Below are 27669 nucleotides of genomic sequence, written 5' to 3' on the forward strand. Positions count from 1 at the left end.
CCAGATATGATGAGCTTGTCAAGGCAGGAAGGCGGGGTACTGGTGGTGAAAGCTTTGAAAATGGTGGAGCTGCTTTTCTAGACGGTGCAAACCAGTGGCGTTCCATCAGTTTGGGGAGATGTGATCCTATTTCTTCAAGCTGTGCAGAGTGTAAGATCCTCTTAAGGGCGGCCCGTGTGAAGTCTGGGAGGCCATGAAGAAGGGTGTTGCGACCATCCATATGCAAGAGTACTAGGGGAGGGCTTGAATACCTGTTCTGAAGTCGCTGTCTGGGAGGAATGATTTCACTTCTTGAGTGGAACGAGGAGAAGGACATCTTTGTTTTCTAGGCAGAGTCTCCCTTGAGGGTGAGGTTTGTGTTCAGGGGGATTCAAAAGACCTGACAGTTGGTGAAAGTTAAGGTTGAACCTGTCAAGTTTTATGTCATTGAACCAGACTTGGACTAGCTGTTTCTTGTTTTTCATGACAAATAACAGGACATTTGGAGTTGAGCTTCTGGTAGGTATTGGATATCCAGGTCTGGGTGAGGAGTTGGCAGTGTTTGGTGTGTTTGGTGTTGGAAATAAAGAAGATTTTCCAGTAGATTGGCTGTATTATCATTGGACTAGCTGTTGCTCAGATTGGAAACATATGACAGCGGAAAATATAAAAAAATCCTCATTAAGCATTATATACCCGTGCTGATTGCAAGCACATTAAGGATTGGACTTTTGGACTTTTTGGACTTTCACTGTGTGCCCTGGTACATAATACCTTCTTGATTGAGGTTGGTTGTTTCGCCTGAGGTGTTTGGGTGTAGTACCGGTTGGCACCCTTGGCAGGATTAAGTATATTATATGAATAATACTTTTATATGCATACTTAAGGAGGTGCGAACCATCAGCATAGCCAATATTGTTTGTGTATAATATCTTACAGACGTCTGGTTCTCAGCACATGCTTGTTTTATATTTCTGTTTATTTTCTTGTCACCACAGTGTTTGATTATTTTTCTTCTCTGTGTGATATTGTAGGGTCCACATTTGTGAAAGTGAAGGTTATGAAGGACGGTCACAACTTCTTCATCCACATCACTGACCCACAGAAAAGCCGCATGGAGGAGCCTGACGACCTAGGTTGGGCTGCGACCCAGCCCGCTGACCAGAAAGGTCTGTGTGTCCACCTGGGGTATCAGTGACTGCTCGCTCAGGGGTGATATTACATTGCTTCTTGTGGGACTGAGGCTATTTCACAAGTATATGTTGCTTCCTCAGCAGGCCACGGTGACTGTCTGCTGATGTACAAGAATGTGGCCTGATCTATAGTTATCTGCAGATCGCAGGATATGTCGGTCACTAGCTAGCTGGCTCATTTGAAGACTATTGCCCATTGCCTTGGTGCCATCTGATAATGTACCTGCAGATGTTACAAACTCCATGATTTTATTTTTATTTCACATGCATTTATGTATTTAGTGGTTTTACGCATATTGCTTGCCATGTCATAATAACTTAATACAAAACTAGTGGTAATCACATGGTTAAAATTGACACATTTGAACATTGTTCCTAACATAGGAGAGTGGGAGAAGACGAACAGCTTGAACAAGAAGCCCAGGATACTAGCACTGTTGGCACATACTTGATTAAGACTATAGGTTTCCTTTTGTGGTGCAGTCCTGTCTCTTGTAGCCTGGAAGTACAATACGGCCATCTTGCATTGGGAGTACTTTCTCTATTATGCAGAGGGGACCATCTTGGAATACGATACAAGTCTCAATTGCCGTTTACCCTATTTGAATAGAACCAAGGCCTCTCTGCCATAAATACAAGAGCAAAAAATATTATGAGCCACTAACAAATCACAAATCACTAGAATGGCAACATGGGGCTTTGGCCTTCCAAGCACAAATGGGGTGTTACCCTTTTGCCCAGGCCTACGGACAGGCGTCCTTATGGATCTGCCCAGGACGACCTTCCCTGAAAGCACTAGGTGCACTCTCACCTTCTCATGCTGGCTGGTAAGCTGTGCATCTGCGGTATATACATACTGACTTGTGACTGGGGTCATCTTTAAAGTCGGTTGTCACTATCTGATGGTGTGGCCTCTGTTTGGGCTAGATTAACATGACATCTGCAGATAGTTTAGTAATGTTGTTATAATCTTTGTAGGGACACTGGTTACTGTCTGATTGGTAATCCACAAAACACTAGTATTTTGTGGTGCCTTTTTGACACTCTGACCTGCCTACAAGCCACATTTTCACCATTCACCATTTAAGAGGCACTGCTTGCGGTACTCCGCTCTCATTGGTCACATCAGCCTCATGTGACAGAAAGCCCTTTAAACCTCAGGTTATCTGGTGCAGATCTCCTCTGGATGCTACAAGATAAACCTGGGAGGAATTCTACCTCCCTATAAAGATGAGAGAACCAGCGAAGTTCTTGTCCTAACCCATTCCTGGTGAACTGGATCCACCTGGTCCATCCAACATGGTTTTTGGAGAAAGCCTCAGCCAAATTGGACTTTCTACACTGTTTTTTCTGTTGAGTGGTCTGTCTTTTTCCTGCACATCTTCTCTGAGAATGGTAAGAACATTCTGCATCCCAGTGCTGAGAGTCGATCTGCACTTTCTCTGGGAGGATACAGTCTCGTCACATTTACTGTAACACTGCGGTCTTGAGACTGGGAAACAGAGACTCATCATTGCATTATGTGGCCTTGCCATGAAGAACCAATCAGAGACTCAGAGTAGCGTGTAGAGATTAATGCAGCTACAATGAGACCAGCCTGATCGAACGCTGAGCAGAGCAGACCGCTGGAGCCTCTGTGCTGAGATGTGCTGGAGGCCATCGAAGAGGGGCCAAGAGGGTGGGCGGAACCAGTAGAAGCCCTTACCATTGGGGTTTGTTGGTTGCGGGTCAGATGTTTTCCGCTGGAGCCACACAAGAGGCGAGAGACAAGGGGCAAACCTTGAAACCTAATTGCCTGACCTCAGTCTGGTTTTTGGGAGATGGGCAATGGTGCCTACTGCCCACCTGCCATCGCTGTGGACACAGTACAGTATTCGGTTAGCCGCAGTTGTGGACATGTGCTATCTGACCACCCGCCAAGGTGTGGATCCCATGTGCAACTGCAACACAAAGACCTGTTGGTAACTCCGCAGATGGCTAATAAGAACTTGGTTACCATCACTTGATATGTGGGAACCGCCTCCACAAGACATCACTCAGAGAATAGCTTTCTTGCACAGTTTACTTTTCAGTGATGGACCTTGTTTCACTTCAGATAAAACTCACTCTAGTGCCTGCTCATTCTCTCTGCTAGTTCTCTTTCCTAGTTCATGTGGTTTCATTCTGCATTTTCTTTTAAAACAACCTAGCTAGAGGGGTCTCTTTAAGCAAGTGTACTGTTGGCAGAATCAATTATATAAAAAAATAACCCTTCTGTGTGGCCCTGTGTATACCCCCAGCCTAGGATCGCAGGTAAGTAACTTCCCCTTCTGTGTGGCCCTGTTTGTACCCCCAGCCTAGGATCACAGGTAAGTAACTTCCCCTTCTGTGTGGCCATGTTTGTACCCCCAGCCTTGGATCACAGGTAAGTAACTTCCCCTTCTGTGTGGCCCTGCTTGTACCCCCAGCCTAGGATCACAGGTAAGTAACTTCCCCTTCTGCGTTGGCCCCGCTTGTACCCCCAGCCTAGGGTCACAGGTAAGTAACTTCCCCTTCTGTGTGGCCCTGTGTGTACCCCCAGCCTAGAATCACAGGTAAGTAACTTCCCCTTCTGTGTGACCCCGCTTGTACCTCCAGCCTAGGGTTACAGGTAAGTAACTTCCCCTTCTGTGTGATCCCGCTTGTACCTCCAGCCTAGGATCACAGTTAAGTAACTTCCCCTTCTGTGTGACCCCGCTTATACCCCCAGCCTAGGGTCACAGGTAAGTAACTTCCCCTTTTGTGTGGCCTTATGTGTACCCCCAGCCTAGGTTCACAGGTAAGTAACTTCCCCTTCTGTGTGACCCTGTGTGTACCCCCAGCCTAGGATCACAGGTAAGTAACTTCCCCTTCTGTGTGACCCCGCTTGTAACCCCAGTCTAGGATCACAGGTAAGTAACTTCCCCTTCTGTGTGGCCCCGCTTGTACCCCCAGCCTAGGATCACAGGTAAGTAACTTCCCCTTCTGTGTGACCCCGCTTGTAACCCCAGTCTAGGATCACAGGTAAGTGACCTCCCCTTCTGTGTGATCCCGCTTGCACCCCCAGCCTAGGATCACAGGTAGGTAACTTTCCCTGGATCAGAGGTAAGTACCCTCCCCTTCTCTGTGGCCTAGGATGCTATCCCCCAGCCTAGGGTCACAGGTAAGTAACTTCCCCTTCTGTGTGACCCCGCTTGTAACCCCAGTCTAGGATCACAGGTAAGTAACTTCCCCTTCTGTGTGGCTCCGCTTGTACCCCCAGCCTAGGATCACAGGTAAGTAACTTCCCCTTCTGTGTGACCCCGCTTGTAACTCCAGTCTAGGATCACAGGTAAGTAACTTCCCCTTCTGTGTGGCCCTGTGTATACCCCCCAGCCTAGGATCACTGGTAAGTGACTTCCCCTTCTGTGTGATCCCGCTTGCACCCCCGCCTAGGATCACAGGTAAGTGACCTCCCCTTCTGTGTGATCCCGCTTGCACCCCCAGCCTAGGATCACAGGTAGGTAACTTCCCTGGATCAGAGGTAAGTACCCTCCCCTTCTCTGTGGCCTAGGATGCTATCCCCCGGCCCTTCTGTGTGGCCCCGTGTGTACCCCCAGCCTAGAATCACAGGTAAGTAACTTCCCCTTTTTCCTCACCCCACTTTCATGAGTTATGGCCCTTCAATCAGGTTGAGCACTCAAGAGTGAATCAGCCACCAGGTGTTACTGCTCTTTCTGCAGAAAGGATTATTGTTTGATGCAGAAGAGTCAGGGATGTGTGACATAGACAAGATGTAGCAAGTCACCTCCAACCCTTTATTTTCATTTCAGGAAAGTCAAATAAAGAGGCGAGTGTGAGCAGGTTTGGGTCCTTTTCTGGCATCCTGATGAACGGGGTGCAGCTGTCACTCAGCAAGCATGGGCCCAGCGGAAGGGCTAGAGGTAAGAGACTGAGGGGGCCACACGTTGCTCCCACATGGCAGCATGCCAAGTGCACACTGTCTCATATAGGACTTAAAAGGTCACACTTCTTTTTAGATCTTGCCTCCAGACTGCTTTAGCTGTCTGTTTTTAAGACCTAGTGCCCACAATACAATAAAATAACAGAAGCGCCTTTGGGTCACTTCCTTACTCATTACTAGATGTCTTTCTTGTCTTAGTTCTCTGTTCCTCTTTCAATGGCTTCCCTTTATATTATTGTCTGTTTCCTTTACCTGGAGCCTTTCGTATCTGCCATCTTTCTGATTGGATAAATTGTATGTCTCTCCTTGCTCTCTCCAGCTCCACTTGTTCCCTTTCTCTCTTTAGAGCCTCACACTGCCTGTTGGCCACCCAGCCGCCTCGGATTCACGGATTGTGCACTTGATGGTTGCATTAATTGCTTTGGCGAGGGCCTGGCTGCTCCATTCTGCTACCGGTTGCTTGTTTCCTTCATGTCAGCCTCTGGCCACAGCTCCTATCTGAGGGCGAGTCTGCATTAGCATCAGGGCCCACTCGTCTAAACCTCCCAACAACCCTCCCATGTTGTAACACCCGCTCATGTGCAGGATCCCAGAGCACTTTTTACAATATATATATATATATATATATATATATATATATATATATATATATATATATATATATATATATATATATATATATGTATGTGTGTGTGTGTGTGTGTGTGTGTATATGTATGTGTGTGTGTGTGTGTGTGTGTATATATATGTGTGTGTATATATATATATATATATATGTTATATATATATATGTATATCTGTGTGTGTGTGTGTGTATATATAAATGTGTGTGTGTGTATATATATGTGTGTGTGTATACATGTGTGTGTGTGTGTATATATGTGTGTTTGTGTGTATACATATGTTTGTGTATATATATATGTGTGTGTGTGGGTGTATGTGTGTGTGTATCTGTGTGTGTGTATATATGTATATATATATATATATATATATATGAATATATATATATATGTGTGTGTGTGTGTATGTATATGTGTGTTTTTGTGTGTGTGTTTCTGAATTTACTCACACAAAACCATAGAAGTTCAGTTGTTCAAGTTATGGTTAGCTAAAGATACTATAACCCGTGCCCTAAGATAACTGTAACTCGTGCCCTCACCATAAACAGTTTTCTCATCAATAATTTTTCTGCAAATGTTGCAGTGATACTATTAAGGATGTCATAGAAGATGTCATGAGTGATGTAATATCTGGGGTAATTAGCAGTGCATGACGAGGGCGCAAGTTATAATTATCTTAGGGCACTAGTTACAGTTACTTGAATAGTTCTAACTGCTGAATTTCTATGGTTTTGCACATGTACATTTAGAACCTAACTATAACGTCCCTCTAACTTTTGGGTTTTTCATTGAATTTCTAGTTGTTTTTTAACATAAAGTAATATTTAATTACCAAATGTTAATCCAACCCCACACCGTGCATGGCCTTTGCCCTTTTGTTGTGTGCGGTGGTGGGGTTGCCAAACCTCCACATGCAAAGGCAGCCAATCCGGGAGAGGGCATGCAACCTTCCACCCCCTGTGCCAATTTCAGCCCCAGGACCCCATTCCCCGGGGCTGTTTTTGGCATGGGGAACCCCAACATACGGGGCCCATCACTGCTATTTTGGGAGAGGTGAGCAAACAGGCCCCCCTCCTCAGGCCTATTTTGGCCCCTGGACACCATCTCTAGGGGCTCGGCCATATTGTAAACGGGGAGGAGGACATTCAGCCTTTGTCCCCCAGTTAATATCAGCCTCTGGGACCCCATCCCCTGGGGGCATGACCAATTAGTAAAGGGGGAGGGGAGATTACGGCCCTCTTCGCTATGCCGATTTCTATCATGGGGACTCCAGGGCCCAGCCAATGATTAATGGGGAGTGGGGGCACTGTGGCCCCCTCCCTGGGCTGATTTCGGCCCGAGGCACCCCATTCCCCAGGGCTCAGCCAATAAAGGGTGGGTGCCCAGGGCACCCCCATCTCCTTGTTGGGAGCTGTAGGGGGAGCCCCATGGCCCTGGCCAGTTCCCCAGAGAGCAGCTGAAAATTCTACTCCCTTTGTGATCTGTTTCCCTGCCCACATCATTGTGGGCAGGGAAACAGATCTGAAGTCCACTATCAGTGGGCGGGAGCATTTTTAAGCTCCCACCAGCTGGGAGTGGCCTTCATGTTTGCTCTTGCTTGATGGGAGGTTTGACAGTGATTGCGCCAAGTGAGAGAAAACACAGGTTTTCCCGACCATACCAGTGTGGGCAGGGAAATCGCTATTTTCCATGGGATGGGCACCCCAGTTCATAGCTGGAGCTTGCCCTGGTAAATGTGGTCCCCAGGGCCATTAACTGCTCTGGGTGCGGGGGGAGCAGGTGGAGGGACCTTGCGGCCCCCTCCCCCACTTCGCTTTTGCAGACGGGCTCCAGGGGATGGGTTCCCCAGGCCAAAACGGTCCCAAAAGCCAGGGGGAGGGATGCATGCCCCCCTCCCACTTTATATTAATGCTGGGCCCCAGAGGATAGGGTCCCCGTTGCTGACATCTCTCCCTGGAGGGGGGCTGCACGGTCTCCCTCCCCTACTGAATATCTGCCAGACCCTGTGGGATGAGATTTTGCTGGGGGCGGAATTGGTCCGGTAGGGAGGACGCATGTTCCACCTCCCCCAATTACATATATTAATTCACCCTCCAGGACCTGGCCCACCCTGGGGGCATATAAAAACAAGTGTCGGAAACCGCAGTTGTTTTCTTAAAAAAAGATTCCTGCAGATTCACAGAATCATTTTTTTTTTTTTAAACCTATTTGGCCCCCGGCGAGGTCCCTATGTCACCCCACTACCAGGTTTAGGAGTCAGGATATTGTTACCCTGCCCTCTTGCCTTTTGTAATGTTTTTTCTTGGGACTCGGCAGAACTCCGAGTCCCAAGATGGCTTCCACCACTTCCTGGTTGAAATGGTGGCAGCCAATCAGATCTCACCATGAGATCTGTCTGATTCACTGAAGATTTGCATCCCTAGATTTTCATAAATCTTTTTTCTCTAATAACTCTAAAACTATTGACCAAATTTACGTCACATCACAAAAAAGAGATCTTTGTGGACAAAGATCTAGCATTCTACCAAATTTGGTGTATTTCTGTTCATCACACTCATGACATACAACACACCTTTGTTCTTATTAAGGTGAAACGGAGCATCTCCTGTGCACACCACTGGTTTCCCCTACTGGAAAAGGGAAGTAAGTATACACTATTTACGAGATCTCATTCCACTCAGGAGTGACTGCATGGAGCCAAGGGAAGGATACATGTTGACATTGCACTTCTCACCTATCAGTGTCATCTCTGGTGTTATGTGCAACATGTCTGATTGAAATGTTATGTTTCTAAAAATTACTAAACCCTGTTTCCCTTCACTACCATGGACAAACCTCTAGAATGTGAATCTGACGACTTAGCAATAACCATCTAATTTCAAGCCGCACATGTCCTGGTTGTATCTCAAGACTCTTTTTTTTGTAATCATCATCCTCTGACTTCAAACAAGATGATGCTTTCTGGTGTGACCCTTGATGTTCTTCTGTACTATGTCATGTCAGCTTTCTCTAAAATCCCAGCTATCCCTGAACACAGTAGAAGTCACCTGCGCTATGCTCCAGTGATCGCAGAACGAGCCTCGTAAGCAGGCGTTTTGGAGATACCAACCTCATGCCGTGTGAATGTTGCCACCCTCTTGCCTTCTGTTTCCTGCCCTTCTGTCTGATGTATGCCAATCTGCAGACATTTGATTTTGGTTTTCTGAATTTTCTCTTGCCCAGTACGAGGAGACTGATCGAATGGAGGCAATCTTTAAGAAGGTGTGTGTTTGAATTATCTGGGTTTGAAGCCACAAATAGCTGCTGCCAAACTCCCTGATATAGCCTTGCCGGGTTAGACTCCCTCTAAGTAAAGCAGTGAGGTTCAAGAGGAACTCCATCTAGTCTGAGTTTATTTTTACAACGTGAGTAAAGAGCCATGATAGTCCTCTTGAGGCTTTCTTCTGTATTTTCATGTCTTGAACAGATCTTATTTTGGATAAAGCTGCGTGTCCTCATCATTTGGATGGACCTTCAGACACATATCTTTAAATCTTTATTGAGTGGTTGCAAAGTGCTGAGTCCAGATGGGAACCTCAAGTGACCCTGTTGGGAAGAGTATGGTAGAGAGAGTCCTACAGAAAGGCATCTGTGAGGTCAATAGGAAGTAGGATGCAGGCCTCCAGTTTGACCATGATCTTAAGGGCATCATCCTGTCATCAATGCCATTTTGGGTATGCAACATTCCCTGAAGCTGGGTAGGTTTGAGCCTAAAAGGTTGTTTTTGCTGATGTAATCTCCGAGTTGTAGGTCTACAAAATGTTCTAATGGTTTGCCCTTGAAGGGGACTGCAGTTACATGTTGGAAGTTATATAGACATTCCATGTCACTGCAAGTTTCTTTAGCAAAAGCTTGAACCTACCTCTTTTCAGAGAGTCTAGGAATGTCCCTGCCTTGAGGAAACAGTTAACAATGTATTGCCAATGTGATGAAGTGTGAGGTGTCAAGGATTTGGCTAGAGAGGAAGGCAGAAGGCCTTCTTTATGTGGGAAAGACTGCAGGTTTTCGTGATGGAATTGTCAGCTATGAGGTCAAATGTTTCCAGTCTGTTTCAGTATTTTCCTTGTATTTCTTGGGTATAAGTGTCAACCGGGTTAAATTACCTGTCATTGCTAACTTTTGTGATTAGTCATAAAAGAACTTGAATTGTTATGGTTCTGGTTAGAGGGATCTAGAAGCATGGGATCTGGTGGTTTGTATATGTTATTGATTATATGGAATAGTTTATTGAGTTTCTTACTTCTTTAACTTATTTACAAACTAATGTGGCTTTACTTTGTTTCTTAGGTTTTGTTTTGTGCAGATTCCTGGCTATTTTACTGTGTTTAGATGTCAAGTTGTTTTTGTTTCACCTTTTCCTTCCTTGCACTCTAGCCAATTTCCTATCATCATTCAGGTCTTTGAAGAAGGAATATCCTGCTTTCTTTATTTTCTTTTTCATTAGTTTTGGGGTCTCTTCATTCAATACAGGTGATGTTGTAATACTGCAGTTTAAATTTAGTTAATTTAACTCTCTGATACCATCTGTGTTTGAATGGCTGAATAATTTGTCCGCTGTGTTATTTCCAGCTTTTCTCATCAATATTTTTCAAGTTTCTACATTTGAACAGACTGTTTATGTTCCTCAAGGGATATCTCAAATGGAGACTGTTTTTTAACAGACCAGCCCACTCTTCAGGGTGTTTAAGCATTAGTTGGGCCTCTTATGCTGCCATGAGGTCCACGGTGCTGCCTCAGCTGTGGGTGAGAAGGTAGCACATTGAATCAGGTTATTGCCCTGTAAGAAAGTTGTCAATCTTTTGCTGCAGTGTTGCGTTTCTCTTCCAAGTGAATATGGAAATCTCCTAAGGTCCATCTGTTGAACCACACCAGATTCTTAGAAATTGTATGTTACTTCTACTAGGACACTGTTGTTCTCATTGCAGGCAGTAAGAGTTATCATGTTTGAATGTACACACAGTTCTGAAACTTCTGCTCCTGAATAATCTTGTATTTGAGTGATTTAAGTTCCTCTGTCCATAGAACAATCCAGGTGGCAACAGGAGGAAAATTGAACATCAGGTTTTTCATGAATAATTGTATCTCCTGTTTACAAAGAATCTGATTGCTAAGAGCCTTGTGTGCCTCAGCATCAGCAGTTGTGCAGCTCAGTGAGTTGTTGTCACTGAGGGTTAAGTACTTATTTTGATGAGCTAAGTGGGATTCTGTGTTGCATTTTTGTAGGGATTAGCTCTTTCCTGTAGGTTTGTGTAAGTTATCTGTAGTGTATGTCCACCTTGTATGGGGGAGCTGGTGCTCAGCAGGATTAGCTCTTTCCTGTAGACTGTAGATTTGTGTAAGTTATTTGTGGCCCAATGTCCACCTTGTATGGTGAGCTGGTGCTCACAGCTAGGATTAGCTCTTTCCTGTAGGTTTGTGTAAGTTATCTGTGGTGTATGTCCACCTTGTATGGTGTGGCTGGTGCTCACAGCTAGGATTAGCCCTTTCCTGTAGGTTTGTGTAAGTTATCTGTGGTGTTTGTCCACCTTGTATGATGCAGCTGGTGTTCGCAGCTAGGATTAGCTCTTTCCTGTAGGTTTGCGTAAATTATCTGTGGTATATGTCCACCTTGCATGGTGCATCAGATGCTCATAGGCCCCTGCAGGTTACTGATAGTATCTGTGTTGTATCTTAGTAGCATTAGCTCTTTCCTGTAGGTTTGTGTAAGTTGTCTCTGGTGTATGTCCACCCTGTGTGGTCGCAGGTGCTCAAAGCTAGGATTAGCTCTGTCCCGTAGATTTGTGTAAGTTATCTGTGGTTCTGTGTCCACCTTGTATGGTGCAGCTGGTGCTCACAGCTAGGATTAGCTCTTTCCTGTAGATTTGTGTAAGTTATCTGTGGTTCTGTGTCCACCTTGTATGGTGCAGCTGGTGCCCAGAAGGATTAGCTCTTTCACGTAGGTTTGTGTAAGTTTCTGTGGTGTATGTCCACCTTGTATGGTGCAGCTGGTGCTCATAGCTAGGATTAGTTATTTTCTGTAGGTTTGTGTAAGTTACCTGTGGTGTATGTCCACCTTGTATGGTGCAGCTAGTGATCACAGCTAGGATTAGCTCTGTCCTGTAGGTTTGTGTGAGTTATCTCTTGTTCAGTGTTCACCTTCTATGGTGCCGCAGGTGCTCACAGCTAAGATTAGCTCTTTCTTGTAGGGTTCTGTAACTTATCTATGGTTCTATGTCCACCTTGTATGGTGCAGCCGGTGCTCATAGCTAGGATTAGCTCTTTCTTGTAGGTTTGTGTAAATTATCTGTGGTTCTATGGTGCAGCTGGTGCTCATAGCTAGGATTAGTTCTGTGCTGTAGATTTGTGTAAGTTTCCTGTGGTGTATGTCTACCTTGCATTGTGCATCAGATGCTCATAGGCTTCTGCAGGTTAGTGATAGTATCTGTGTTGCATCTTTGTAGGATTACCTGTTTCCTCTTTCCTGCAGGTTTGTGTAAATTATCTGTGGTATATGTCCACCTTGTATGGTGCAGCTGGTGCTCATATCTAGGATTAGCTCGTTCCTGTAGATTTGTGTAAATTATCTGTGGTTTATGTCCACCTTGTATGGTGCAGCTGGTGCTCATAGCTAGGATTAGCGTGTTCCTGTAGATTTGTGTAAATTTATCTGTGGTATATGTCCACCTTGTAAGGTGCAGCTGGTGCTGACAGCTAGGATTAGCCCTTTCCTGTAGGTTTGTGTAAGTTATCTGTGGTGTATGTCCACCTTGCATGGTGCATCAGATGCTCATAGGCCCCTGCAGGCTACTGATAGTATCTGTGTTGTATCTTTGTAGGATTAGTTCTTTCCTGTAGATTTGTGTAAGTTATCTGTGGTGTATGTCCACCCTGTGTGGTTGCAGGTGCTCACAGCTAGGATTAGCTCTGTCCTGTAGATTTGTGTAAGTTATCTGTGGTTCTGTGTCCACCTTGTATGGTGCAGCTGGTGCTCATAGCTAGGATTAGCTCTGTCCTGTAGATTTGTGTAAGTTATCTGTGGTGTGTGTCCACCTTGTATGGTGCAGCTGGTGCTCAGAGCTAGGACTAGCTTTTCCCTGTAGGTTTGTGTAAGTTACTGTGGTGTATGTCCACTTTGTACGGTGCAGCTGGTGCTCACAGCTAGCATTAGCTGTGTCCTGGAGGCTTGTGTAAGTTATCTGTGGTTCTGTGTCCACCTTGTATGATGCAGCTGGTGTTCACAGCTAGGATTAGCTCTTTCCTATATGTTTGTGTAAGTTATCTGTGGTGTATGTCTACCCTGTATGGTGCATCAGGTGCTCGCAGCTGGGATTAGCTCTTTCCTGTGGGGTTGTGTAAGTTATCTGTGCTTGTATGTCTACCCTGTATGGTGCATCAGGTGCTCGCAGCTGGGATTAGCTCTTTCCTGTGGGGTTGTGTAAGTTCTCTGTGCTTGTATGGTGAGCTCATACGCATAGGCTCCTGGAGGTTAATGAAAGTATCTGTGTTGAGTCCAAGTGTACTCTGGTGGCTTTTTATACTCTGTCTACTTCTGTTTGCAGAAAAAAAGGATCCCGACTTGGAAGCCATGCTGAATTTTCCCTCTATTCTGACGCCGAGCGCAGTTCCTGCCCCACCTGCACCTCCTGCCACCCCAACTGGCAAAGGTGGCAAGTCCCCCCGGAAACAAAAAAGTGCCTCCCCAAAATCCGGTCGGAAGAAAACTCCTTTGCCCACTGAGGAGCCCACTGAGGAGCCCCCAAAGCCAGTGGAGATGAAGGTGAGATGATGATGACTGCTTTAGCGGAATCATAAGAAAGCTGGTGATTGGGGCGCCACCGTGAGTTGATGACCCAGGAAGCAGATCAAAGGCTGTTTGACACCACTTACGTGAAAATGTAGGCGTAGACATGATTAGTGCACTGCACTCAAGTTGGGCACATGAACCTAAATTTAAAGCCTACCAACGTGTGCGGGTTTCAAGCATTATCTTCAACGAAATGGGGTTTGATCCTGTGAAGGCTCATTGGGGAAGGATCAATAAACTATAAACAGAAGGAGAGACTCCCCAATTGCCATAATATTAATTCATATGAAACACAAGGGATAGGATGTGCATTCATAAGTTACTTTGTGTTACTGCAGAAATAATTAGGTATCATGTATATTCATGTTCACGGTTCGTAGAGGGCATAAGCACATGACCGGCACACAAAGAATCGCACAACAATCAAAGTTAATGCAAGCATGAGCTCGTTTTGTTCCCTGCATTGCAGGGACAGTTATGTAGTCTTTATTAGGGTTTTCCTTCTTTTCAACAAATGAAGTCCCAGAGGGGGTGTTTGCGTAGCAGTGGTCCCCAGAGGAGTTCATGTATGTGATGTGCCTTCACTGTAAATATCGGGGAAATGTCCTGTATTGTATCTTTATCTTGTGTTTCTGGTTTCAAGAACGATGGCCTCGTGTTCAAGCTATTTAATACTCAGTCACAAATCTCCCCTAAGACATGCTGCAAACCATTTCTAAGGACATGTTTGCATAAGACCATTGACTAACACACCACAGCAACACCTTACGAAAGAGAAGCGTGCAGGGGGCAATGGGTGTCTTAGGGCCTGATCAGAACATGGCCAATGGGGATACTCCATCACAAACGCAACAGACATCTCATCCACCAAATTACCATTCCATTATACCCATGGGAATTGAAATACAGTGGTCGCGATATCCCTCATGTTTGTGACAGTGGATTCCATCTGCCAAACTCTAAATCAGGCCCTAAGTTTTTTAAATCCTTGTGTATGCGCTCTCATCAAGTGAGGAGGCTCGTTGGCACCATGGATGGGTGTCGGGTGCTGGTGGTTGGGGTAATGTGCTACTGGGGCCACCTATGTTTGTAGCCTGAATAATGGTTTAACCACATTAGCGTGTCAGACGTAAATGGCTGTCCTGCAGACAGGCTCTCATTTTGAGTAGAAAATCTCAATTTTTGTGTTGAAACACCACTCTGCTCGATTACAGATAATTTCCACTGGGTGCTGAAAGGGAGCTATTGAAAGAAACTGCTTTTCTTCTCACATTTTCCAGCAGCGAAGCCTCTCAGGGCCCAGAATGTGGGACCTGCAAACAGAAATAAGTCTGTTAGTTCAGAGATTTGCATGTTCTGATGGATACAACTACCTGTGGATTCCTCACCTATTGAATACTCCCCTTGCGCCAGCATCCAACGGAAATCTTCTTCCTAGCTTCTGCACGTCAACGAGGACGTCACAATTGCCCACGCGACGCGTCTGACGTCATACAGGCAATAAGAGGTCCTTGCCGACGTCAGTTCCCTTTTTTCCGTGCCATTAGAACGACGGTTATTCTTCGAGGGAGCTACTGTTACTACTCGACGTAGTTACAGTTATTTTTGCTGTTTTCTCTTTGAGACAAGTTACAATGTCGCAAAGAAAATCTGGATTCAAGCCCTGCAATGAGTGCGGTGGCAAAATGTTGGTTACGGACCCACATTCTGACTGTTTGTGGTGTCTTAGCTCCGACCACGACGTTGGCAAATGTGACTCTTGTCAACGAATGAATCCAAAGGCCTTAAAGGAGCGTGAGGCCAAGCTCTTTTTTGGCAAAATCGAAGAAAAAGGAGAAAAGACATCATCGCAAGTCATCTTCTCCGAAGTCGCATCGGCGTCATCGTGACTCCCGGCGCCGTCGAGAATCTCGGCGCCGGTCGAATAGGGAGAGATCGTGTTCGAGGTCGCCTTTAACTCGACGCCGGAAGACATGGGAAGTGAGTCCCACCATCTCTCCCCAACCGCAGACGCCGTTGGCATCTCCGACATCCCCGATGTCGCCTGTGAACCCTCCTTCTGTATTCGAGGTTACTCGGCGTCAGGGGTTTTCTCCAGCTTTACAGACATCGGGACCGGCGTCGATGTTGCCTCCAACCCAGGCTCCTCAGTACCCGGCTTTCCCGGCCCCTGGAGCCGACAGTTCCGCATTCTTGAATGCGATGTTCTCTATTTTTCAGCAGATGGCTCCAGGTGGTGGACCGGCTGGTTCCTTCGGGCCCTTTGGCCTTCAATATGGGTGCTCCGGCTCCGTTACGACCGGCACCTTTTATGCCCTTCCTTCCCATGGGAAATGTGGGCTCGGCGTCGGCGCCTATGGCGTCAGCATCTCAGCCAGTGACGCCGAGTAGACCTGTGACTCCAGCACCGTAACAGTCTCCTGTCCGTCCTTCTCCTCGTTCGCCGCCAAAGAAATCCGGCGTCTGATGGATCCGAGGATCGGCGTCATGCTTCAACGTCTGCTGAAGCCATGTCGACGCTGAGGATTGAGGAAAGATTACACTCGAGGAGGCTTGCTCTTCGTCTCCTGGAGGAACAAGAATATCGGAGACAGGTGTTAGAGGAAGGAGAGATTGAGGAATCTCGAGAAGACCTCCATGGGTTGGACACGGCTAGTGGCCTGGACACCTCTCCGGAATGGGACTTGTCATCACCTGGAGAGTATACGGAGGAGGCTGCAACATTTCATTCAGTCATCAAGAAGGCAGCTGACTTTTTAGACCTCCCTTTGCCGGTGTCTGAGCCTAAGCCGAATATTTTAACGGAAGTGTTGCATCCTGCCTCTGCTACTGCAGAGCCACTTCTGCCTTTTAATGAGGCTCTGTTGGATCTGATCCTGGAAATTTGGAAGAAGCCGGTGTCATCTTCGGCAGTGAACACATCTGTGGCTCGAAGGTATCGTGTGGCTCCTGCTGACCCAGGCTTCCTCTCCAGGCACCCGACTCCTGAAAGCCTGGTGGTTCAAGCTTCGTGTTCAGCCCGGTCTGCCCTGGGATCATTTCCAGCTGTGCCCTCGGACAGAGACTCTAAGAAAATTGACATTTCATCAAAAAAGGCTTTTTCATCATGTAGTATGGCTTTAAAATCCACTAATGCTACCTGTATTTTAGGGAGATACATTTACGCCCTGATGGACGAAATAAAATCGTCTCATACTGAGGTGCCCCAAGAGGTTATGAGCCTAGTTGCTGATACTCAAGCGGCGGCAACCCAAGTTATTCAATCTGGACTGGATACAACTGACTCTGTAGCCAGGTCTATGGGTACTGCTGTTGCCACAAGGAGGCAAGCCTGGCTTTGTAGCTCTGGTTTCTCATCCGATGTACAGTCAACCCTCTTGGACCTTCCCTTCGATGGCGATAAACGTTTTGGCTCCAAGGCGGACTCTGCACTAGAGAGGTTTAAGGAGAGTAGGGCCACGGCGAAGTCTTTAGGCTTGCAGGCCTCTTCTGTTTCCTCCAGACTTTTTAGAAGGTTTCGAGGATTTGGTCATGGTTCCTCCTCTTCCTTTCGGGTGAGATTTCAGCAACAACCCACCTCTGCTCTCTCCTATAGATCTTACAGGGGGTGGGGTAGGGTCCGAACCAGGGTAGCCGCCCAGCAGCACTCTGCCTCTTCCTCTTCCTCTGGAGGGGTGCAGCATGGGAAGCAGCCTTAGCCTTCCACCAATTGCTTCTCACACCACTCCTGTAGGGGGGAGGTTATTAGGCTTTCTCCGCAAGTGGGAGGTTATAACATCAGACTCCTGGGTTTCGGGAGTTTCCTCCCCCCAATCCCGCCCCGCCCATCCTACTGTTCAGAAGAGCATCTCCTGTTGCTAGAACAGGAGGTTCAAGTCCTCCTTTCGAAAGGTGCAGTGGAGTTGGTTCCAGAGCAGGAGAGGGGTCAGGGTTGTTATTCAAGATACTTCCTGATCCCAAAGAAGGATGGTTGGTTGAGGCCAATCCTGGACCTGAGGATCTTAAATTGGTTCCTCAAACAGGAGAAGTTCAAGATGCTGACCCTAGCTCAGGTGCTTTTGGCGCTGAACGATGGAGATTGGATGGTGTCTGTCGACTTACAGGATGCTTACTTTCATATCCCGATACTCAAGTCGCACAGGAAGTATCTCCGGTTTGTAGTGGGGTCGCAGCACTATCAGTTTGCGGTCCTTCCATTTGGTCTTACTTCAGCACCCCGAGTCTTCACAAAGGTGATGTCGGTGGTTGCGGCAGAGCTCAGAAGGAAGGGGATAGCAGTATTCCCTTACCTGGGCGACTGGTTGATCAAAGCCAAGTCTCCGGAGCTCGTGTTGCATCACCTTCAGTCGACAACCCAGTTGTTGTTCGACCTGGGTTTTTCAGTGAATGTGCCCAAATCTCACCTAGAGCCCTCTCAGCGCCTCCTGTTCATAGGGGCGGTACTGGATAAAACATTGAGTCGCGCCTTTCCTCCGCCTCAGCGGATTCAGGACATTCGGGCGTTGGTTCCAATGTTTCAACACAAAGGAGATCTCGAGGGTACGGTGAAGATCTCCAGAGATGCTGCCACGGATTTAAAATGGTGGATTGCGGATGGCATACTTTCTCGAGGAAAGCCGTTCTCTCAAGCTCCGCCTGTGGCCACAGTAATAACGAATGCTTCCACTCTAGGGTGGGGAGCTCATCTGGGGGACATGGAGGTCAAAGGTCTTTGGTCTCCAGTAGAACAGATGTTTCATATAAACCTGTTGGAGTTGCGGGCTGTACGTCTTGCACTCAAGGCCTTCCTCCCATCCCTTCGCGGTCAGTCAGTTCAGGTCCTGACGGAAAATACTACTGTGATGTGGTATATAAACAAACAGGGAGGAGTAGGGTCGTACCTTCTCTGCAGAGAAGCTCTACGGCTATGGTCCTGGGCAAAGGACCATCAGATTTGCCTGGTAGCAAATCATCTGGCCGGAGTCTTGAACGTGAGTGCGGACTCTCTCAGTCGTCATTTCTCGACCGATCACGAGTGGCGTCTCCATCCAGATCAAGTCCGTCTAATCTTCCAGTTGTGGGGGTTTCCTCGGATAGATCTGTTTGCCACTCGGGAGAACTCGCACTGCCCGTTATTCTGCAGCCTCCAGTATCCGGTACAAGGAGCGTTGGGGGACGCGTTTCAGATGACCTGGTGCGACCAGTTGCTTTACGCGTTTCCCCCCATACCCTTGATTCCTCGAGTTTTGAGGAAAATTCGCCAAGACCGGGCCCAAGTCATCTTAATAGCTCCGGATTGGCCAAGGAGGGCATGGAACACGGACCTTCTCCAACTCTCACTGTGCCCTCCGCTCCGTCTCCCTCTCAGGGCAGACCTCCTCTCGCAGTCGCAGGGGCAGGTTTTACACCCCCACCTCCAGAGCCTGCACCTACATGCCTGGAGATTGAACGGGGCAACCTGAGTTCCTTTTCTCTCCCGCCTGACGTAGTTGATGTTATCTTATCGGCCAGGCGACACTCCACTAAATCTATCTACGCTAATAGGTGGGCTAAATTTGTGAAATGGTGTGGAGAGAAGCAAATTGACCCTTTACGTGCCCACTTATCAGATATCTTATTCTTTTGCTTTGTCTCTGGCACAGAGGGGTTGTGCAGTGGCTACAGTCAAGGGTTATTTATCCGCCCTGTCAGCCTTTCTATGTCTTCCGGACCAGCCTTCTCTATTCAAATCCCCTGTAGTATTTATATTTGCAAAAGGTCTCATTAACAAATTTCCTCCCACTCCTTTCATTATGCCTCAGTGGGATCTAAACCTAGTCTTGGCTTTTCTTATGGGTTCACCGTTTTAGCCTATGCATTCTTGCCCTTTAAGGTTATTGGTTCTAAAGACTGTTTTCCTTGTTGCAATTACTTCTGCAAGAAGAGTGAGTGAGCTGCAGGCTCTATCTGTTAAACCCCCTTACACATCTTTTTATGGGGATAAGGTGGTGTTGAGGACCAAGGCTGCTTTCCTTTCGAAGGTTGTTTCACCCTTTCATATGGCCCAAACGATTACTCTTTCCTCGTTTTATCCTCCGCCTCATCCTTCGAAAGAAGAAGAAAGACTACACCGCTTAGACCCGAGGAGAGCGCTAAGCTTTTATGTGAACAGAACAAAGGATTTCAGGTTGGAGGATCAACTCTTCATCGGGTACGTGGGAAAGAGGAGAGGAAGGGCAGTCCACAAGAGAACACTCTCCAGGTGGGTCATTCTTTGCATTAAACTGTGTTACTCTCTAGCAAAGAAGGAACCCCCTGATGGTATAAGAGCTCATTCCACCAGAGCTAAGTCGGCCTCTTCGGCCTTGGCTAGGGGTGTTCCTGTGGTCGACATCTGCAAGGCCGCAACTTGGTCATCCCTCCATACTTTTGCGAAGCATTACTGCTTGGATTCTGAGGTTAGGAGGGATGGCCATTTTGCACGGTCAGTGCTGCAGGATTTCTTGGTTTGACCATTCAGGCACCCTCCACCGAGTGCGGTACTGCTTTGGGACTCTATTCAATAGGTGAGGAATCCACAGGTAGTTGTATCCATCAGAATAACGAGTTACTTACCTTCAGTAACGACTTTTCTGGTGGATACATTAGCTACCTGTGGATTCCTCACTGTCCCACCCGCCTCCCCGTTGCCTGTCTGTTCTAACCAAGTGGTTCTTGGGTGTGCTCCTCTTGGTACTTGAGGGCTTGTACATATACTGTATATATTTATTTATGTGTTTATTTATTTATTTATTTTTGAAAAAAAATAAAAAAAAGAGATCTTGAATTTTTGGAATGATGTGTTTATCTTCGATATTATTAAATATTGTTATTCGATTGTTTGTCTCAATGGCCTATTAGTCTCAGGCACGTAAAAAATGTTGGTACTGACGTCGGCACGTCGGCGAGGACCTCTTATTGCCTGTATGACGTCAGACGGCGTCGCGTGGGCAATTGTGACGTCCTCGTCGACGTGCAGAAGCTAGGAAGAAGATTTCCATCGGATGCTGGTGCAAGGGGAGTATTCAGTAGGTTAGGAATCCACAGGTAGCTAATGTATCCACCAGAAAAGTTGTTACCGAAGGTAAGTAACTCGTTCTTTTTCCCTATTCCAGTCCAAAAACTCATAAATTCTAGTAGGTTGGATACTGACTAGAATCATTAACAACGGGACTAGTATTACTGCCAAAACGTCTTTCCGGATAGTCATGTTCCAAAAGGTCTCCATCAGCTGAGTTGCCCAGAGTTCTGTAGTCCCCTTTCATCTTCAACCTTTTCATGGGTTGCTCGGTCTACTACTCACAGATAAACGCATCAAGATTCACCAATGCACTAACGATACCTAACTCTACCCTAAAGTCTTCTCTGCTTCAGACATCCAACGCCTCAACCACTGCTTGTAAACCATCCAAGCCTCGATGTCTAAAACCTGCTCCAAGCACAACCCGACCAAGGCAACAACAACAACAAACTAGAAGCAGTACAATCTTGGCTCAGTGGCAATCACCTTGACAGCTTCGACACCGAGGTTTAACTGAATGCCAAGTCACTTGGATTCACCCTGGACAGCAGACTCACCCTTAGTGAGCACATCGCCAACAATCAGACACCCTGCTTCTAGTGCCCTCGTCTAACAAAAGTGATAACATTCCTACCAGAAAACAACTTCAGAACTAATATTTAAGACCTCTCACATTCGATCTCAAAGGTGATATCTTCCTGCTTCATGGCCTCCCAGACTCAACTCTAGGACCTCTTAAGGGCATTCTACAGCATCACTTCCCATCCAGGGCCTGAAGAAATATGATCACGTCACCATCATCCCGATGGAACTCCATTGGCTCCTCTTGCCAATCTGCATCATCTTCAAAACGAGCACAATCATTCCCAAAGCCACCATGACCAGCACTCTGGTTTGCCTTTCAGACAATATCACGTTCTCCATTGGCTCTCGGCACATCCGCAACCAGGACACCATCAGAATGCGGACTAAGAAGTGTGAGAAAGAAAAAAGACGAGGGAGTGGACCTTCTCCATCTGTACACCCAGGATCTGGAACAGCATCCCGTGTCATAAGGAGAGCCCCAACACTGCTCCAGTTTAGCAAAGAGTTGAAGACATCTCTTTAAAGAACACTGCATCACAAGCCATCAGTGCATTAACCTTCCACAACTCACTAACTTCATCTCTTTAAAGAACACTGCACCACAAGGCATCAGTGCATTAACCGTCCACAACTCACTAACTTCACCTCTTTAAAGAACACTGCACCACAAGGCATCAGTGCATTAACCGTCCACAACTCACTAACTTCACCTCTTTAAAGAACAGTGCGCCACAAAGCATCAGTGCATTAACAGTCCACACTCACTAACTTCAGCATCAGTGCATTAACCGTCCACAACTCACTAACTTCATCTCCTTAAAGACCACTGCACCACAAGGCATCAGTGCATTAACCGTCCAGAACTCATTAACTTCAGCATCAGTTCATTAACCATCCACAACTCATCTTCTCCAATCACTCACTAACTTTATGGTTGTCTTTGACCATGAAAAGCAGTAAACTACCTTTTGGCTAAGTTCACCTATAGAAATACCATATACCTACACGCTGCCCCATGTCGCAGGTGCAGACAGTTCCATGGATACCTGGAATCAGAGCTGTTTGAAGAACGTGTATCTGGTCATTTTGAAGTTCAGCTCAAGTTATTCTTGGGTATATTCTGTTGATATGTAACGAAATATAGCATCCGCTGGTAATAATAATACGCATAATATTAATACATAACATACATAACCCTTATGTATGTCCCTTTTGATGTCCCCAGCAAAACGGTGAAAGAGAGCAGACAACATATTCTCAACTTATTTTCTTTTGAATAGAAAAGGCTGTGCAGTGTTATCTAACTTCTGATAAAAGTGGTTTTCCATGTCTTTGCTGTAACATAGGTAAAACAACATCCAGAAATAAAGTTTCTGTTTTGCACTTTGTAGGTGGAGTCAGTCCCTGCACCGGTAGCCGTACCTGAGCCGGTCCCAGAAGGCCGTGTGTTCCAGAGTCTGAACTTGTCCTGTCCGAGCGGATTGCATGTCACCTTCCTGAGTGAGGCCTCCTTAGGTAAGTGCGCATGTAGCCGAAACGCGCTGTTGTCTGCATGTGGACCATGCTCTCACTGGATCCAGGTTTAAACCTGGAGATGACAAGGCACCAAAACAGCTCTGGATTATCTTCGGACATAGTTCATTTTGTAGGTTTCTCTTGTCTGGATGAGGAGCAAAGTCACAAGTATGAACGGATTGTCCTTGTAATAGACACTGAGAAGGCATCACATTCCCTTAGCTGGGAATGGTTATTCCAGATGCTGTGCTGCGGAGAGGAGTTATTAAATGGGCTCCATTCTCTTCAACGCAGGGGTCACCAGGAAGTCCTGGATGCAACATAAGCACGTTTGTCAGCTTCTGAGATTTTCTTGGTCGCTCCATCTTCCTCTTACTGAGACATGCTTTGTGATCTTAGGTTCTCCTGTTGTTAAATTATTTAGGTTCATGTGTGTGATTTATTGATCTGTGCACTATTTGATTTATTTTATACTTGCTTTTCTTTGTCACTGTCGTTGGAGATTTTTAATGAGTCTTTGGACTCGTTGCTCTCCATATGTCTGTTTTAATTTGGTAAGCAGCTCGAGGCACGTCTAGGCTGACTGTGCCTGTCTTCTGAACATGTAATAAAATACAATGATACACAGGTTCCAGCTTCGCTCAGACAGGCTAAGGGCCAACTCCTCTCTCCCTTTCTCCATGGTCCGTCCTTGTCTAAAGTTGTGAGCTGTTGCATGAACAAGAACTAATAATAGCTCAATTCACGTAAATTTGCAATGATCATCTTTGGTCTCCCTTTCCGGGGATGGATGTCTGACTCTTGCCTCCGTAGCTTTGACTGCTCCCTAAACCCAGCTATGACTTTTTGGTGGTCTGAACCATGCCCCTCGCCCCCACACAGGAGTGGTAAAGTCACCTCCTTTTCAGGCCCTTACCACGCCCGGGTGAGGAAGCCACAGCTTTCCTCGTGTCCCGCGTGGGTTATGGACACAAACCCTTCTGGACCCTTTAGAAAGATCTGGTGCAGTACATTCTGCAGTGAGGTAAGGATGATGCAGCTCTGCATCTCACAGCCCCATGATGGCTCCCAGATCCCAAAGTTATATGATTCAGGGCAACGTGCATTATCCTTCATCTTCTCCAAGCCCACCCGCTAGCGCCTTAAAATCCCTACCAGCACTTTAGCGTCCAAATTCTGGAACCATCTTTCAAAACCGATGTATTTTGTACCACAAAATTAACAGTAACACCTGTTCAGCAAAGCGCTTTGAAATGGCAACAATGCAGTATTAAGCAGTGTTTAACAAGCAAGTAACTGTTATCAGTAACAATGGACCACTTACAGAAGAAATTTGGTGGGAGAACAAATTCTTATATGTGCCCCTATAGAAGACCCCACCTGATTCAAGGTCACTCTTTCAGATTCAGTGCAAATATTTGATCCTGACTTTCTTCCTAAAAACTTGCTTGCATCTCTGCTCACAAGTCTGACATCAACCTGCTCGTTGTTTAACACACTGACACCCAGGTCTGTGCCATGTGGTAGGCTGTAGGCACCCTACACCTTCAACTAGGGGAAGGTGAGAGCTCAGACAACAGCGATGCCAAGTAAACTAACACACCTTTATTAGCTTTATGCCAAAGAACGTCAGCGTTTGAAAAAGGATGATTTTCTGTTGGCTGAACGGGAGAGCCTCTGGTAGTGCAGTAACATGTCTCGCGCCCAGAGCCGAAAACCAAAGGACACATAGGACTCTCCTCATACCCAAAAAATAATCCAAAACAACCCCCCAGCCAAGTTTATGTGTACATTAACATTATAAAAAGGCCATTACTCACCACCTACACCACCAAAGAAACCAACCACCACATCCTCCTTACAGTCGTATCTATTCGGGTCTCACTTTGCCATCAAACACCAGCATGATACCCAAAGCTGTGTCACATATGACCCTTGGTGGCCTGCTGAACTTGGCCCTTCTCCCGCCCCACAGACCACGCCCACAACCTCAGCATCATCTTGCACAGCAAGTGATCTTTGCAGAAACAGGTAAACACAGTCTTGTCTGCATGTTCCTACACCCTATGCATGCTCCGTAAGATCTTCAGGCGGCTCCCAATCGAACCAGAAGGACCATCACTCGTGTCCTCGTCACCGGCAGGGTGGACTACGGTAACACTCTTTACTTAGGAATCACTGCGCCTCTCCTGAAGAGACTACAGACAATGCAAAAATCAGCGGCAAGACTCATCCTTGACCTCCCTAGATGGACTCACATCGCCCCGTACCTCGAGAAGCTACACTGTCTCTGGACCCAGAAGAGATGCCAGTTCAAGATGCTGACCCCAGCATACAAAGCCAAGCACAATGAAGGACCAGTATACATCATCAAACAAATGACACTCCACCAACCGACCAGACACCTATGATCTGACTCCCTCTTCCTCGCAGACATCCACCGGATCCAACATCTGATCCAGCATCTCTCACTGGGTGGCTACATCCTGGAACGACCTTCCCCTGCATCTCAGGAACCCTGCATCACTCTGGGAATTCAGGAAAGGGCTCAAGGCCTGGCTTGAAAGGAACACCGCGAAGCAACTAGCAACTCCAGGGCCTTAAAATCCTCACAGGTGATTTGCTGTGCTGTTTGAATTCTGATTGATTGATTTGACTCACATTACAATACAGTGGCTGAACTGTCTACATTCTGCTCCTGCTGTATGTGAGTTAAAGGGTATATGAAGGCTCATTTGTACCACAGGGAATATTATGGTGCTTTACACAGAACAGATGTGAGTTACAGTACATCAGTGTAGCAAAGAAGATAAAGTCAAGACGATGAAGATGCCAAAAACATATCAACCTCGTGACCGTTGGTCGGTATTGTAGAGAATGAGGAAGAGAACAGATTCAGGAGAGGTGAAATAACTGAGATTTTAAGATTAGAAATGTCTCCTGAATTTGAAATGCATGAATTTACTTGTGATATTTGGGTGGAGATTCTGAAGCAGAGATCGCTGTAATACAGGAGTATTTCTTGCATCAGAGGTTTTGAAATGAAGATCTCCAGCTGGAGGGAATTTTTAATACTTGGATCTTAATTCACCCAAGATGGTGGTGAGGAGCTTGATCAAAAGAGTGGGTTTCTTCAAAAGGCTTTAAAAGTGATGCTACACAATGTTAATGTAATTCTTGCTGGAATAGGAAGCCATTGTAGATCCCACAGAATCGGGGTGGTAGATCGAACGGTTCTGACTCTGTAAGAAGTCTAGCCACCGAGGGTAGTATTGCCCTTAGAGGTAAGAGGGAGATCTTTGTGTTGCCCAATAAAATAACGTTTCAGAATCTAGTCGAGATGATGAGGGCTTGCTTGAGAAGCAGTTTTGGGTGGTCTGGTGAGACTGGATGCTTGACTTTTTATGTGATTAAAGAAGTTGGAAAGTTGGTTAAAGTAGGATGTGAAAGTTTGGTTGTTTCCATTGGAAAACATATAATTTATATACATTTTAGCAATGATTTACATATTAGAATTTTTTAAGATCAACAGTATGCATTCAGTGTTAAACCTTTCCTCCCTAACACAAGAGTAGAATATTCATAGATCGCCAGGGTATAATACGTTAATGCTTCCTGGAAGTCATATGGAGCCATTCTACTCTACAGATCAATAACATGGCACATTCAGATTGTGGCTTCCACTTTACCCCAAGATCCACCACTCTCTCATGGGCGAGGGTGAGAGAGGTGGTCTGACTTTCCATGATTGGGTCCTTAAAGGGTATATTATCTGCATATTCTGCCACTGCTAATCCCTCCATAAACCAGATTCCTCTTCCAGCTTCTAAAAATATATTATTGAGTCCCTCACTATCAAATTATCTATTTTAATGCCCCTGGTTAAGTTGAACATCTGTGTGATGGGTACAAGCGACGCCAATAGCTGCATTATTCAAAGTAGGTGCTGAAGCAGGTATCAGAGGATCAATTTTTACCCAAGAATGTGCTAAATTCCAACTAGAGGACATACCTGGTACTCCTGAGTTACTTGTCACCTGGCTAGGAGAATTATATCTATACAGCTCAGCCAAACCTCTCTTGCATCAAACTACCCCTTGCTCTGTCCAAACCCAGGGGGGCGTACGGGGAGTCACTGTGGGGTCCAAGTGCACCAACTGAGACAGGTGATGTGCTGTGTGATAAAGTGCCATGTTCAGTAACCATAAACCCCCCGGTCCTGTTTGCGCATAGATCTTCTCAATCTTCAACCAACTTTTTGTGCTGCCTCAAACAAAATCCTTAATGTCTGTGTCCATTTGAACCAATATCGATATAAGCACCATGAGAGTTAACATACTGAGTACACGGTTATATGTAGGAGCCACAACCATTTAATGGATTGTATCCTCCCTCACAAGGAGCTCTGCAGATGTGACCACCTTTCAAAAGCCAGTTGGGTTTTAATTAACAACGCTTTTAGACTTTCTTCAAACATACTCTCTAATCACCCTTTCAATTCCTTTCCATTGTCCTTCCAGCGAGAAACTCTGCAGCACTTGTGCTTGTCGTGATCCTATTCCACTTTTAGACAATAGTGTGGTGATAGCATTATTGGAGATTAAATACAGTGTACCAGTCGTGTTCACCGCCAAGAAGGCCTCGGGTAACATGGGGACCACCTGGTCTTTGCATACTTTAAAAAAATCCCCAGGAAAAGTCACTGTTGGTGCCTTGCCTGTTCTTTGCGTGAGGAAAGCTCGCACTAATGGTGCTTTACCTGTTCTTTATCTGAGGAAAGAGTGCACTGTTGGTGCTTTACTTGTTACTTGTGTGTGAGGAAAGCTCGCACTATTGGTGCTTTACCTGTTCTATGTGTGAGGAAAGCTCGCACTGTTGGTGCTTTACCTGTTCTTTGTGTGTGATGAAAGCTCACACTGTTGGTGCTTTACCTGTTCTTTGTGTGTGAGGAAAGCTTGCACTTTTGGTGTTTTACCTGTTCTATGTGTGAGGAAAGC

General features: G+C 46.2%; 1 protein-coding gene across 5 annotated transcripts in view; it reads left to right on the plus strand.

Annotated features, from left to right (window-relative positions):
* SPAG17 (sperm associated antigen 17) overlaps window positions 1–27669 on the plus strand; it is a 720739-nt gene that overhangs the window by 391500 nt on the left and 301570 nt on the right. For all 5 annotated transcript variants that reach the window (XM_069203004.1, XM_069203006.1, XM_069203008.1 and 2 more), the window contains 4 exons: window positions 1014–1148; window positions 4982–5092; window positions 13310–13527; window positions 22549–22672. In XM_069203004.1, the coding sequence (XP_069059105.1) occupies window positions 1014–1148; window positions 4982–5092; window positions 13310–13527; window positions 22549–22672 (588 nt within the window). The remainder of the gene's footprint in view (window positions 1–1013; window positions 1149–4981; window positions 5093–13309; window positions 13528–22548; window positions 22673–27669) is intronic.

The sequence above is a fragment of the Pleurodeles waltl genome, chromosome 8 (genome assembly GCF_031143425.1).
Source record: "Pleurodeles waltl isolate 20211129_DDA chromosome 8, aPleWal1.hap1.20221129, whole genome shotgun sequence".
Lineage (NCBI taxonomy): Eukaryota > Metazoa > Chordata > Amphibia > Caudata > Salamandridae > Pleurodeles > Pleurodeles waltl.